Here is a 13,812-nt window from a genome sequence, read left to right as displayed (position 1 = left end):
CAGTGAGAGTCTAACTTAGTTAATGGTGAAAGGTGTGGGTCCAGTTTCAGTCTTCTACAGGTTGCCAGCCAGTTCACCCAGCACCATTTGTTAATTTGTATGCAATTTTTAATAGTCACCTTTTATGAGCTAATAATAAAAGATTTAAAAACATTTGAATTATAGTACAAATGGATTGATTTTGTAAGTATACAAACCAGAGAGTAGGGAGAGCAAAACTTAGATGAATTTAGTCTTAGTTGTAAATCTAAATGTCATAACACAGTAGAGTATCATATTCTGTGTTTTAGGTCACAATGTTGTAACCTAAGAATCTTATCCACGGAGCTTTTTTCACATGTAAAGGCAACAGAAAGACATTATTGGATATGCAAAGCTTCAGAAAATATTTCTCTGAGACATTCGTTTTGAAAAATAAAATTACTGGTTGAGATGCTTTAATCAACCTAAGGATAAATAAAAACTAAAATCAAAACAAAAAATACTTAAGAATGAAAAGGTACTACTGTTGAATGCCAGCATTTCCTAAAATAAAGATGAATTTCAATATTTATTGTACACACCTATACAATATACACAATGCTAGTGTCAGAAGAGATTCTTGAAAGTGAAGATATATAAAGTTTAAAAATAATTAAGACCACCATCTGGATCAACGTCCAGAGGTTATGCAGGAGGAAACTAAAATGACTAGGAGAGGGAGAGGTAAATATGAGCTCAGCTAGTACTTTAAAAGATGGGGCATAGAATTTAATTTTTCACTTGCCGAATATTAGCGAGATATGGGTTAAAAATAATAGTGACATCTTTATAGATAGCACCATTGGTGAAATTAAAAAGTGCCTGTATCCAAAGATATTACTTGGCTGGGAGGGCGGGGTATGGGCAATGGGTAGATATTGGTTAAAGGGTTCAAAGTTTTAGTTTAGACAGGAGGAATGAGTTCTGGAGATTTATTGTACAGCATGGTGATTATAATTAATAATGTGTAGTATACTGGAAAATTGCTAAGAGGGTAGACTTACCACATCTTACCACAAAGATGGTAAGTGCGCATGAATGTAATAGCTATGCTATTAGCTTGACTGAATATTCTCATAATGTATATACATATATCAAAACTTCACATTGTGTACCATATTTTTTTTTTATTGAATGGTAACTATGTACATTAATGCACTTCTGGGGTACAGGGTGGGGTTTTCACATGCAATCTGAAATACTTCCATCAAACTGCTCAACACAGCCTTCATGTCATTTTGTGCACCATGTATTATACAAGTTGTCATTTGTCAAATAAAACAAATTTTAAAAATACCATGCTGCACACCTTAAATATATATAATTCTCACTTGCCATTTATGTATCGAAGCACCTGGAAAAATTTTTTTCTGTTTCTGTCTATCTCTGAATCTATCAGAACATGGAGAAGTTTGGAACAAGAAAAACCATATATGAAAGGTAACAAAGAGCCAGAAAGCAGAAAAACATGGCATGCATAAGAATATTTTGGTGATAGCAAAATATATAATAATTTCTCCTATTAAAAGAAGATAATGTATGAATTTGGGCCAAATCCAACTATGTGAGATTTGCAAGTGACTTTAAAGTTTATTAACAAAGACATTAAAGCAAAAGCGTAGGTCAATGTGTGTAGGTAAGCGGCAGTGGAAAGTAACCTTGAGATAAGAGGTCCCTTTCACTTTCCTCCCAGCTGCCCTTCCCCTTGAATAGATCTACTTTTCTCTGTGTTTTTATTAAACTGGTATTTTGATTTTTACCTAAGATTTTATTTCAAGAAAGGATTTTGCTGATACTAAAACATATGCTTCCAGAATCTTTACATTAAGTCATAGCTGAATTCTATTTGGGGGGTTTAATCTTTGATTCTTTGCATTCTAAAGACTAGATTTGTGTTGAATGGTGCTTTTGGAGCTTTATTTACATTTTTACTCCAATTTAACATCACTATGTGTCAAGCGGTGTAACATCTATTAGGGATCCAAGATAAGTAAGAAAATAATTTAAGTCTTGAACCTGGTAAAATTTTGAACCAGCTTTTCTTTTTTCCCACATAAAGTAAAATAAATGTTGTGGCAAAAATATGCAAGGCAAGTTGCTTTTTCTCTTCTTCAGAAGAAAAAGGGTCTTTATGAGATAATTTGAATTTACCATTTTAAATATGAGGGAGAGGAGCTCTTGTTTCCTAATTCTCGTGCATTTTCTTCTCTGCTTCTGTTTTTTCTTATTTTCGTGGTTACTACCAGAGCAGCCAATAGGAGCTTTTTGATATTACCATGGAAAATTTCCTCTGTACCCTTACTTCTTTTAGTGTATAAGTGGATGTTGGTTTTACTAATTCATTTCTTTTACTAAAACACCAAGGGAAGCAATACAAGAGAATTATAAAAAGAAAAGCTCAAAAACATAGGATTTGAGTTAAATAGGTTCCCATCCAAACTCCTATAAAATAATTAACTACAGACACTTTTGGCTACACTGTGTGAGTGTTTGATGTATTTTATCACAGTGTGTGTATATTTTGTTGTTATTTTTTTCTTGCCATTTCTCTCTCATCTCCCCTGTCACTTTCAGCCTCCCCTGGTTGCCAGCAGGTCTGTAGCAGGTATTCCCAGCCACTAAGTAACTTGCCCTTTCTGACCTCTGCCTGCTAGCGAGGTCCTGCATCTTCAATTGCCATGGCTGTGGAACCATGGCTGCTGTGTGACTCCTTCCTTTTCATCCAGCGGTGCCAAGTTTCCTTTCCATATTTTAAAATCCTTTTAATGTCCACACTACGGATGCTTATCTGTATTTGCATGTGAAGAGCTTTCTGTGGAGTCGAATTTTCATTTAGCCCTTGTTATTGACTTACTCAAAGGATGCCACATGGTGTGGGGGGATTCTGTCCCAAACTCAGTAAATGATTATACAAATAATTCCTAGCAGTGGGAAGAAGAATTTCATTATAACTCACATGTGTTTAGGGGATACAGATACATCATTTTAAAATATCAAAAGGAATTGCTCTCTTTTTCATTTTTTTATATATCAATTTATTTTAGAAGAATCCACATGCAGGTACATTCACGCAATTAACTTCAAACAGAAAATTGGTATTGGAAATATAGTATTGAAATCATTCTATGGTGAATGATTATGGTTGATCAAGGGTCTGTCTTGACATGTCTAAATTACTTTTATTATATATTACCAATGGTTTTGAGATCACTGTTTTATTATTTGTATTTTTCTTTTGAGTAAACTTTTCTTGTCTTCCAATAAATTTTATGTGTCTTCACCATGGTAGGTTCATGACTTGCAGAGTGAAGTTGATAAAGAAAAAGAAGATGGTCAAAAGAAAATTCATAAATTTGAGGAAGCTCTGAAGTAAGTAAAATTATAATATATTTAATTAAAAAATACTTTAATACTGTACTGTGAGCCAAATTAAGTAACTAGAACCTAAACATCATATTTTCATAAGAGGCTTGCTATGAAGTAGTTTGTGTCAGTTTTCCACCACAAATCACTGTTTTCAGAGCTTTATTACTAGCCAGTAATTTAAAAAAAAAAAAAAAGAAAAATCAATTCAACTATTTCTAAGTGATAGGAACATAAGAAAATAGTGCTTAGTGGTTTCAGATGCTTTCCCCCTCTTAAATGAAAACAGATTTTTTGTTTTTAAATGAGAGTTAGGTCTTAGAACATTTAGAAATCCCACTGTAGATTTTTTTTTCTTTCTTTCTTTTTTAAATTAAATCATAGCTGTGTATATTAATGCTGTCATGGAGTACAATGTGCTGGCTTTACATACAATTTGAAATATTTTCATCAAACTGGTCAAAATAGCCTTCATGGCATTTTTGTTAATTATTGTGTTAAGACATTTATAGTTTACATTTAGGAAGTTTCACACATACCCTTATAAGATGCACCATAGCTGTGGTCCCACCAATTAACCTCCCTCCACCTATCTCCCCCTCCCTTCCCCTCCCTCTCCCCATATTCTTGGTCTATGATTGGGTTATAGCTATGAAAGCTATAACTTAGTTGCATAGTAGGACTGAGTACATCAGATACTTTTTCTTTCATTCTTGATATACTTTGCTAAGAAGAATATGTTCGAGCTCCATCCATGTAAACATGAAGGAGGTAAAGTCTCCATCTTTTTTATAGCTGCATAGTATTCCATGGTGTACATATGCCACAATTTATTGATCCATTCGTGGGTCAATGGGCACTTAGGCTTCTTCCATGACTTAGTAATTATGAATTGGGCTGTAATAAACATTCTGGTACAAATATCTTTGTTATAATGTAATTTTTGGTCTTCTGGATATATACCTAGTAGAGGAATTATAGTATCAAATGGCAGGTCTATTTTTAGTTCTCTAAGTGTTCTCCAAACATCTTTCTAAAAGGAACATATTAGTTTGCATTCCCATCAGCAGTGTAGAAGTGTTCCCTTTTCTCCACATCCATACCAACATCTTTGGTTTTGGGATTTTGTGGTATATGCTAATCTTACTGGAATTAGATGATATCTCAAAGTAGTTTTGATTTGCATTTCTCTAATGATTAAGGATGATGAGCATTTTTTCATGTGTCGGTAGGCTGTGCGCCTGTCTTCTTCTGAGAAGTTTCTCTTCAAGTCACTTGCCCACCCTGAGATGGGATCACTTGTTCTTTTCTTGCTAATATGTTTGAGTTTTCTATGGATTCTGGTTATTAAACCTTTGTCAGAGATATAACCTGCAAATATCTTCTCCCATTCTGAGGGCTGTCTGATTGCTTTACTTACTGCATTCTTGGCTGTACAGAAACTTTTTAGTTTGATTAGGTCCCAGTAGTGTATTTTTGATGTTGCTTCAATTGCCTGGGAGTGGGGAGTGGGGAGAGTCCTTCTCATAAAATATTCACCCAGGCTGATTTCTTCAAGTGTTTTCCCTACACTTTTCTTCTAGTATTTTTATAGTTTCATGTCTTAAGTTTAAATCTTTAATCCAGTTAGAGTCTATCTTAGTTAATGCTCTACAGGTTGCCAGCCAGTTCATCCAGCACCATTTGTTATATAGAGAATCTTTTTCCCACTGAATATTTTTAATTGGCTTGTCCAAGATCAAATAACGTTAAGTAGCTGGGTTCATCTCTTGATTCTCTATTCTGTTTGTAGATTTTATTTAAAAATTTGGGTAATTAAATGTTTCAGTTGTTAAATTTGAAAATAGATTAATATACAAGCAGGAAGGTTTTGTCTTGTGGTATAATTCTTAGAAGTACATTAAAGTATTAAATTTTATTTGTCTTCTTCATTCATTTACTAAGTTTATTAGTCCACACATATCACTACTTTTGACCTTGCTGTTTTTAGCTGGATAACATGAATTTTTATCTTTTTTTCCCCCTTTTATTATTATTAAATCATAGCTGTGTATATTAATGTAGTCATAGGGTACAATGTGCTGGTTTTATATACAATTTGAAATATTTTCATCAAACTGGTTAACATAGCCTTCATGGCATTTGATTTTTTTTTTCAACAAATGATTGACTTTCCACCATGTGTCAGGCAATGTGTAGTCCCTTCCCATAGGACCATATAGTCCAGTTTGAAATATTTAAGAAATTTGACAATAACAGTACAGAGTGATAATAACTAATTGGAGGAAGATCAGGAGGGTATCTGACCTAAGAAATTGATTTAAGAAGGAAAGCTTTCTTGAAGTCAGTATACCCAGCAAACTCACAGAGTCATCCAATTCCATTTTTCTTGATTCACTAAATCTCCTAATAGGAATAACTTACCAAAAGGCCAAAAAGAATACCCAGTAACAAATTATGTCTGGGAAGATGGGAAGATTGTATAACCCTTCCCTCTCCCTTACTTGGCTAGTTAGTAAAATGTTTTGAGTCAGTTACTACATAGAACATCTTAAAGTAATTTATGTACTGTGGCATCACAAGATAGCGATTATTTATCTACAAGGACTTATTCCTTATTTGTTCACCTCACTAGTATGAATTAGATGAAAGCAGAAGAGAACAATAATATTCATTAAACATTAAACCATATAAATGTATTTTCTACTCCAACTTGAATAAGGACAAAACTGGGGCATTCTTGCTTTTTTTTAGTGGATAGAACACCCTCCCTTTATTCCTCATTAACCATTTGTCTCCTTAATATAATCAATAATGACTTTCTTCATGAAGCTTCCTTCTTTTATTGAATTTACCACACCGTTTCTTCTTTGTTCTACTTTGCCTCTATTCTTTTAAAATTTCTTTATACTTTCTTAATTGGTTTATTGATTTGTATTTTCTATCTCTAAAGGAAGGGATAATCCCATGAAATAACAGTGAATCAACAAATATTTATTTTGTACCTACAATGTTTATACATTGTAATATACTAAAAGAAATAAAAGGTTCAGAAGACAGAGCTCAAAATATAATGAAGTTCTTAATGATTTTTCAGGTCCTAACCTTGATGTACATTTGATGTAGTACTTAGAGTAACTAAGTATTATGTTATTGACAATAAGTGCAATTAGAATTACGAAAGTTTTTTCTCAGTGGGATACTAGGAGTTTATAACAATATGGTATCTGTTATTGTTGCCTGGTCAGAGAGCCCTGAAGCTTCTATAGTTTTCTATATACAACACAATTATTTTCTGAGGCAAGTACCATCTTTTAGAGCCCTTAAATGTTTTTGCCAAAATGTGGAATTTCACTTGGAGTTAAAGAAATTATCTTAGATTTTTTAGTAGGTATTTGATTTCATATTTGCTGCCTTACTACTGTTTTCAATTTTTGTTCTACATATATACTAATCATTTTTGCTTCCTATTTCATTTTTATTGTGGAAAATATTTTAATAATCTTAAGATACTGAAAGTCATCTGAAACGATAACTAAATGATATGAATTTTATGTGTTCATTTTTCTTTTCTCAAAGGTAAATAATTAAAATATGTGGGAAACATAGACTCTAATGAATGGAAAATCACTCTATATAACAAAATAATTTGGTACAATTCTTTGAAAGATGCTTAAAAAGGGTATTTTTTTTCTTGGAGCAGTTAAGATCTATCAATTATAGACTTAGATACTATAAGTATCTACAGCAGTTGCCAAAATATGTATTCATATTTTAAGAGAGGAAAAACTTGTATTCAAATTGTAATACAGATAAGAAAAGATGAATACAAGTCACATTGAGCACCTCTTGTAATTGCAGAAGTCAAACGTGACTTGAGTATTACAAATGTAATGGTTTTGTTTCTTAAAATGTATATATGTTTTTTAGTACCTTCTGTCTGTATGGTTTATTGCTTTTTAAATTTTCTTGTATTTACCAAATTTGATTTCAAAGTTTTTGGAGCTACAGAAATACTCTTTCCTCAGTCTCCCAAGTAGCTAGGACTATAGGCATACACCACTACTGTGCCTAGCCCAGACTCTCTTTTTGGTTAATAACTTTTGCAGCAAAATACCAGAAATGTCCTGAAATAGATTTATTCTGATCCATTTTAACTTTTTTTTGCACTGGTAAATGGTAAACATTACAAGTATTTTTAACCTTGACACTTATAGAAAAACTTTCTATTTTTCAGTTAGGGTTGAAAAATACATACAGTAGTGTAATTTCAGTAGAACATACTATATTATTGCTCTTTGGATGATATGGTTGTAAATGACCCTATTGAAACATGTCCTTATTTAACTAAAACATAATGTTTTGTATATGTGTCTGTGAATGAATGTATATACCGAAGCTTTTACTTCACTTTTTTTTTAAAGAGAGATGAAACAAATACAAATCTGGGCCTTTTGACATGGCTAATGCAAACTAACCATGCATTTTTGCTAGGAATATGCAAGAGTCTCACAAATTCTGAAAATTTTATTAGTTTCTTTTTTAATCATTTTCTTGAATTTTCTCATAATTACTTTATAAACCTGAAACAAGGAATATGTTTAGCTGAGTTTTTGCAAAGTTATGTGATATTCATAATGTAAGCTGGGTGCAGTGGCACTTTCCTGTAGTTCCAGCTTCTTGGGAGCCTGGGGTGGCAGTCAGGACTGCTTGAGTCAAGAGTTCTAGTCCATCCTGGGCAACATGATACTCTATCTCAAAAAAAAAAAAAAAAAAAAAGTAAATATGTAAGATTTGATTGTTTGAATATTCGGAAATATCTATTAAGGTTTGTTCTTGCCTGTATTTTGGTACTGTAAATAGTGTATATGTACTATAAACAAAAATGAAACAGTGACTAATTGTATCTTTACAATTTTTAAACATTTTCTTAGAGCTAGACAATAGAGTCCCATGGTTTAAAATTTTAAAGATTTTTAAAAAGAACATACAAGGAAGAGCCCTCCTCCTTTCATAGAAGGTCTCTAGCTACAAATTTTCTCTCCCTGAAGAAGCAATGTTACCAGCTCCCTGTGTAGGCTTTCTTTCTTTCATTCGCAAGCATGAATATTTTCCACTGTCATCTTCCTGTCATTCTCTACCTGTATTCTGTCCTTACATTTTTACTTACTCATCTCAAAGATATTTTCACATAAGGACACACAGAGCTTCCTCATTCTATTTTATATATTTTTTATTTGGTGGACTGTAGTTTTTGAAAAACAGCTTCTTATTGAAAAACACATGATGAAAATTTTGGGATTTGTTTTCTATACATATATAGGTTGATTTTTGCATTTAAATTTGTGATCCATTTGGCATGTATGCAGTGTAGGCTGCGAGGTGTGGGCCCTGTTTGGTTGTATTTTGGCTTCTGTCAAATGGCTGTGTAGTTACTTCAGCATCATTTATTGAATAATCTCGCCTTCCACTCAGTAGAGTGTCTGTTATAGCACTTCTATCACTGGTCTTAATTCAAGGCTTTCTCTTCTGCTCCAGAGATCTGCGTATGCTTGCACCAGGGCCCTGTTCTTTTAATGGCTGTGGTTTAAAAATAATGTTTATTGTTTATTCTTATTCAGCCACAGTGTTCTTTTTCAGAATCTTCCTTTTTTCTTTTGTTTTCTTTCTTTTTTTTTTTTTTATTTTTTTGCTTGTTTCCATTTTTCCACTTGAACTTTGGAACTAACTTGGTAAAAACTGATTAGGCATTAATGTTTCTGTACGTGCATATAAACAAAGGAAGAATTGACATCTTTTAATGTTAAATCTTTTCAGAATATAATATGCCTACCCATTTGTTCTGGTCTTATTTTGTGCCATTCTACAGTTATACACTATTTTTAAACAGATTTTTATTTCATAATAAATTTATGATACTTAAATGTCACAAATTGATTCTTTCATAGTATTAAGCATACATACTAGTATTTTGACTACATGTTAAGGTATGTGGTGTGAAAATTAAAATACAAAGGGAGTTGTACCTTCTAGGTTTGAAGTTTCATACAGATTTTGAGATATGGATTTTAAAATCTCTGTATTTGTGGGTATACTATTTGCTTGTACATGAAAAATGTAAACTCTTTAGGACATCACTTTATACTTCTGTAGCCATTCAATGCTTATGTGATTTTTGTTAAATTAACTTATTCATCCATCCCATCATATATAACATTTTGGTCTAGGAACTTCCTTGGTGCTGAGTCTGAAATGTTGAACAAAACAAACAAGGTCTGTGCTCTGCCACTATGCACAGGTTTTAAATTGTCCAGCTGTAAAGGGCACTGTTCACACTATGTGATGTCCTCTGGAAGGCAGATGTGTTTTTCCTGCTTTACTTGGTAACATCAGATTAATTTTTATTTTATTTAGTTAGTATAAGATAGTTATTTTGCCTTCTATTGTATCATCATTGGGATTGCTACATTGTTTGTAAAAGTAAACATTTTGCAGTGAAGAAATAAAATGAACTATTTCAGTCACTGTTTCAAGACCTGGAGTTAGTAATTTACAGGGAGCCCAGGATCAGTCACCTTAATCTTCATGTCAATAACATCTTTATAAAACTTAGGTGCTTGAGTACTTCGCTAGTCATCTTGCTGCCCTGTTGTTTGGTTCCTGTTAGCCCGTGTGCTCAAACTGGGCCATGGTCTTCTTTCATGTGATTTTTTTCTCTGTTCATGTATGCAGGATGAAATCAGTGTTTTTTTTACTTCCAGAGGTGGGCCTAAAAGAGTATCTCTAAAGCTACCCAACTTTTCCTTTCTTTTCAGAGAAAAGAAATCTTGGGATTTAAACATGAAATCTTTTTTCAAATCATGGAATTTGTATCCCAAACTCTTTAGGGTGCTGCTAATTTTTTTTAGTGCTGATTCCAAATAGCACTATGACTTTAAAATGCTTTCAGGATTGTATTACTTAAATGATGGGTGAATATAGGAAAAGTAAGTGGTTACTATTAGAGTCAACTCAGCACATAAATAGATCCTGTATTTATAATCTGTTAATATAGTGAAATTATTATAAGAAATGATGAGTAAGATATCTTTATTCCCAAAACCTACTTAAATGACTTACGATATAAACATGTATTAACATGTAATTAAAATTAAGATATAACAAACATGTAAAGGTTGGTAGATATTATTGTACCAAAAATATAACTATTTCTGTATTTAAATTGTAAATTTGCTTTGACTTGCATGAACTCTTGCAGGTGGTTTGAATTTAGTGCAAGTTAAGATCATGGACTCTAGACCCAGCTGTCATGGGTCCAAATTCTAGTTCAAATTACTGTGTGACCTTAGGAACTTTCATGTGATTCAATTTTTACATCTGTAAAATGAGGACAATAATAATTTCTTCCTCCTCAGAGTGTTCAGTGGCTTAGAAGAGTTAATATAAAGCATTTAGAACAATGTCTGTTATATGTATGTGTGTATCATTATAAGGACTATATTATAAATACATAAACGCATATATTATCTCTTATTTTATTTCTCATTGTCCTTTAGAAAGGTATAAACAGTTTCTTCAGAAGTAGTAATCTTTAACTGGCATTAGTTTTTCTTTAAAAAAAACCCAGCTTTATTGAGGTATAATTATCACACCACAAAATTAACTTGTTTTAAGCACACATTAAATGATTTTTAGTAAATATACAGAGTTGTGCAGCCATTATCATAATTTAATTTTAGAGCATTTCTTTCACCCCAGAAAGATCCCTCATGGAACCAAATTTTAGGAGACGATGATGATTTTTTTTCTGGTTAAAATGAATATCTAACAAGGAACGAGATCTTCAATAGTTGTTAGGCAGAAAATGCAAACTTTTTTATTTTGACCCTCACCCTCAATAATAGCTGAGGTCGTGATGTCATGTTGTGCTTTCACTCACGGTAGAGACCTTAGCTGTTATTGTCCTAATATGTTGCTTCCTGGTTGTTTAACGTTCCGTTGCTTAGATTTTGATATGAAGATGAATTTAAAAATTAGATTCTCTTTCTTTCTCCGTGTGTATGTGTAGCGCTTGTGTATAAATGTATTAAAAGGAACCTAGAAAAATATACCTACTAAAGTGTTTGAAATGAAAGGAGGGATGATGTGCATGATTTGTATATAGTTTTAGTCTTTTTAAATAATATTTGCAATGTTATTTTTGTAGCTTAAGACAATAGTAAAGACAAACCCACAAAGGTTTAGAAGGAAGAATTATAAAACGTTAATAGTGTTGTATGCTCACCCTAGTTGGTAAACATATAAGGTTTTAGAACAGAGGTTCTCAACCTGTGGGTCGCCACCCACAGGAACTGTATTAAAAGCTTGCGGCATTAGGAAGGTTGAGAACCGCTGTTTTAGAAACTTTCTCTACATTTTACATATATTCTTTTTTTTTTTTTTTTGGCCGGGTCCAGGTTTAAACCCGCCACGTCTGGTATATGGGGCCAGCGCCCTACTCCTTTGAGCCATGGGTGCCACCCCATTTTGCATATATTCTTAAATAAACATGTCTGAGGACTCCTAAGGGTCCTGAAACACTTTCCATTTTTCTCAAATCATTTGGCCAGCAAGGGACAGGGCAGGGAATAAATCCAGTTAGTCTTTGGAAATAGCTGACGTCTGTTTTGGGTTTTTGATAGAGAAAGCCTTCTGCGTGATTCATGTGATAAATGGATAGCTGCCAGAGTGGACACGTTCTTTTCTTTTTCTATTTACAGGTGAGAATTTTTCTTGCCTACAATGGAAAGCTGCCACACAGCTTTTAAAGAAAGGCTATTAGGAGGCCTATGAAATATAGACTAGGAAATAAAGCTTTCTAGTACGTGTATAATTAGGATATTTTTAATGACAAAGAAGTGTATTCTCCATGGAAGATTATAGTACATTTTAGACATGCTTCAAGTTTCCTTCTTGTGGGAATTTATGTGTAATGCATAAAGTTAGCTTCTACTTTTAATTTATCAGTCTTACTTTGTAAACTTGAATCTGATAGTACTACATAACATTTCAGGATAGGTAAATTACATGAATTAACTGTACTGCAAGGAGATTATTCTGGCAGGAGTGAAAATATTATAAATTTAAGTAATGAGAAGAGGAAAGCAGAAAAACAAGGATAATGAGGCTATTCTAATAGTCCATGGTGATGGTGGTGAACTCTGAGACAGTGGTGAGTCTGATGGAGAGGATGAACGCAGCCTCCATGGTTTAGACTCTCCAGGACAAGGAGTGTCTCTGGAACTATCCAATCCCAATTGCAAAGCTTTTTTTTTTTTTATCAAAGTCAGAATTAACATTCACAAATAACTTTAAGAGATATGCTGTTGAAAATCTGTATTTTTTATATTTTCTATAACATACACTGAATAAATGGAAACATGAAGTATAGATACTGAATTTTAAAAAATTCTAAAGATATAAATTCAAGGATTTTAAGTTTTTGAACATTAGAATTTAAATTATTTGTACAATATATCTCTATACATGCAGAAGATGCAAAAAAATGTATGTACATTTTAATAAGGGAAAAAACTGTATTAAAATTCTCATATTCAATATATACCAATAACAGAGGTGGATGAAAAGTCACGTTTCAGCACCTCTTGTAATTGCAGGAGTCAAATGTGATGTATTACAATTTTAATAAGTTGTTTCCTTTCTTAAAACATGTTTACATTCTTTGACACCCTCTGTATGTGTGTGTGTGTATATACAAATATATATACATGTCTTTGTATAAATGTATATACATTTTTTCCACAGTATAGCACCTTCTAGGACTTGAGTTATAAATAAGCCATGATGAAAAATATTTAGGAATGTAAAAATATTGAAATTGAGTTTTTTCTTTTTTGCCAACATTGGTTGTTAGGATGAAAGTAGATGCTTTATTTTAGACAAATTTCAATTAAATTTAAGACATAAGTTGTTTTAGCTACTTTTATTTATTATGTTGCTTACTGAATGCCCAGAATGCCCAGAGGATTGGGTAGGCAAGCTGAGGGAAGTGCTGGGGGTAGATGCTGGCTGGATCCTGTAGAATCCTGACTAGTGATGTATAAAGGATCAGAGATGGAACAGATTTTGACCTATACTCAGTTTCAGCCAGCGGAGCTGCTCTGTGTAGAACATGTAGGTGTCCTTTCTTCTATGTCCCCATCTATGTCCAAGGTGTCTGTTTGAACAGGATCCAGTTTTGCCTGTTCTTAGAGTTATCACTTCTCTGTGTCATTCTCCTTTTGTCCATCATCTCACTAAGTTTTAATCTTTAAAGATAGGTATACCACTTCCTTGTTCCCAAGGAAGGAAGAACAAAAAGACCACATCCAGGTTAGCATTCCAAGAGAAATAGTAGCAGGAAAGCTTAGTCTCCTCCCTTTTCATTTT

At 32.9% G+C, this 13,812-nt stretch overlaps 1 protein-coding gene across 1 annotated transcript in view; it reads left to right on the top strand.

Annotated features, from left to right (window-relative positions):
- The window catches only part of CEP112 (centrosomal protein 112), a 423,284-nt gene that overhangs the window by 109,631 nt on the left and 299,841 nt on the right, over positions 1–13,812 (top strand). Inside the window, exon 17 of the mRNA XM_003786186.3 lies at positions 3,311–3,390. Within this exon, the coding sequence (XP_003786234.1) occupies positions 3,311–3,390 (80 nt within the window). The remainder of the gene's footprint in view (positions 1–3,310; positions 3,391–13,812) is intronic.

The sequence above is a fragment of the Otolemur garnettii genome, unplaced genomic scaffold (genome assembly GCF_000181295.1).
Source record: "Otolemur garnettii isolate 467f Iridium unplaced genomic scaffold, OtoGar3 scaffold00018, whole genome shotgun sequence".
NCBI lineage: Eukaryota > Metazoa > Chordata > Mammalia > Primates > Galagidae > Otolemur > Otolemur garnettii.
The sequence above is the reverse complement of the archived record's forward strand: the minus strand, read 5'-3'. Positions and strand labels throughout refer to the sequence as shown.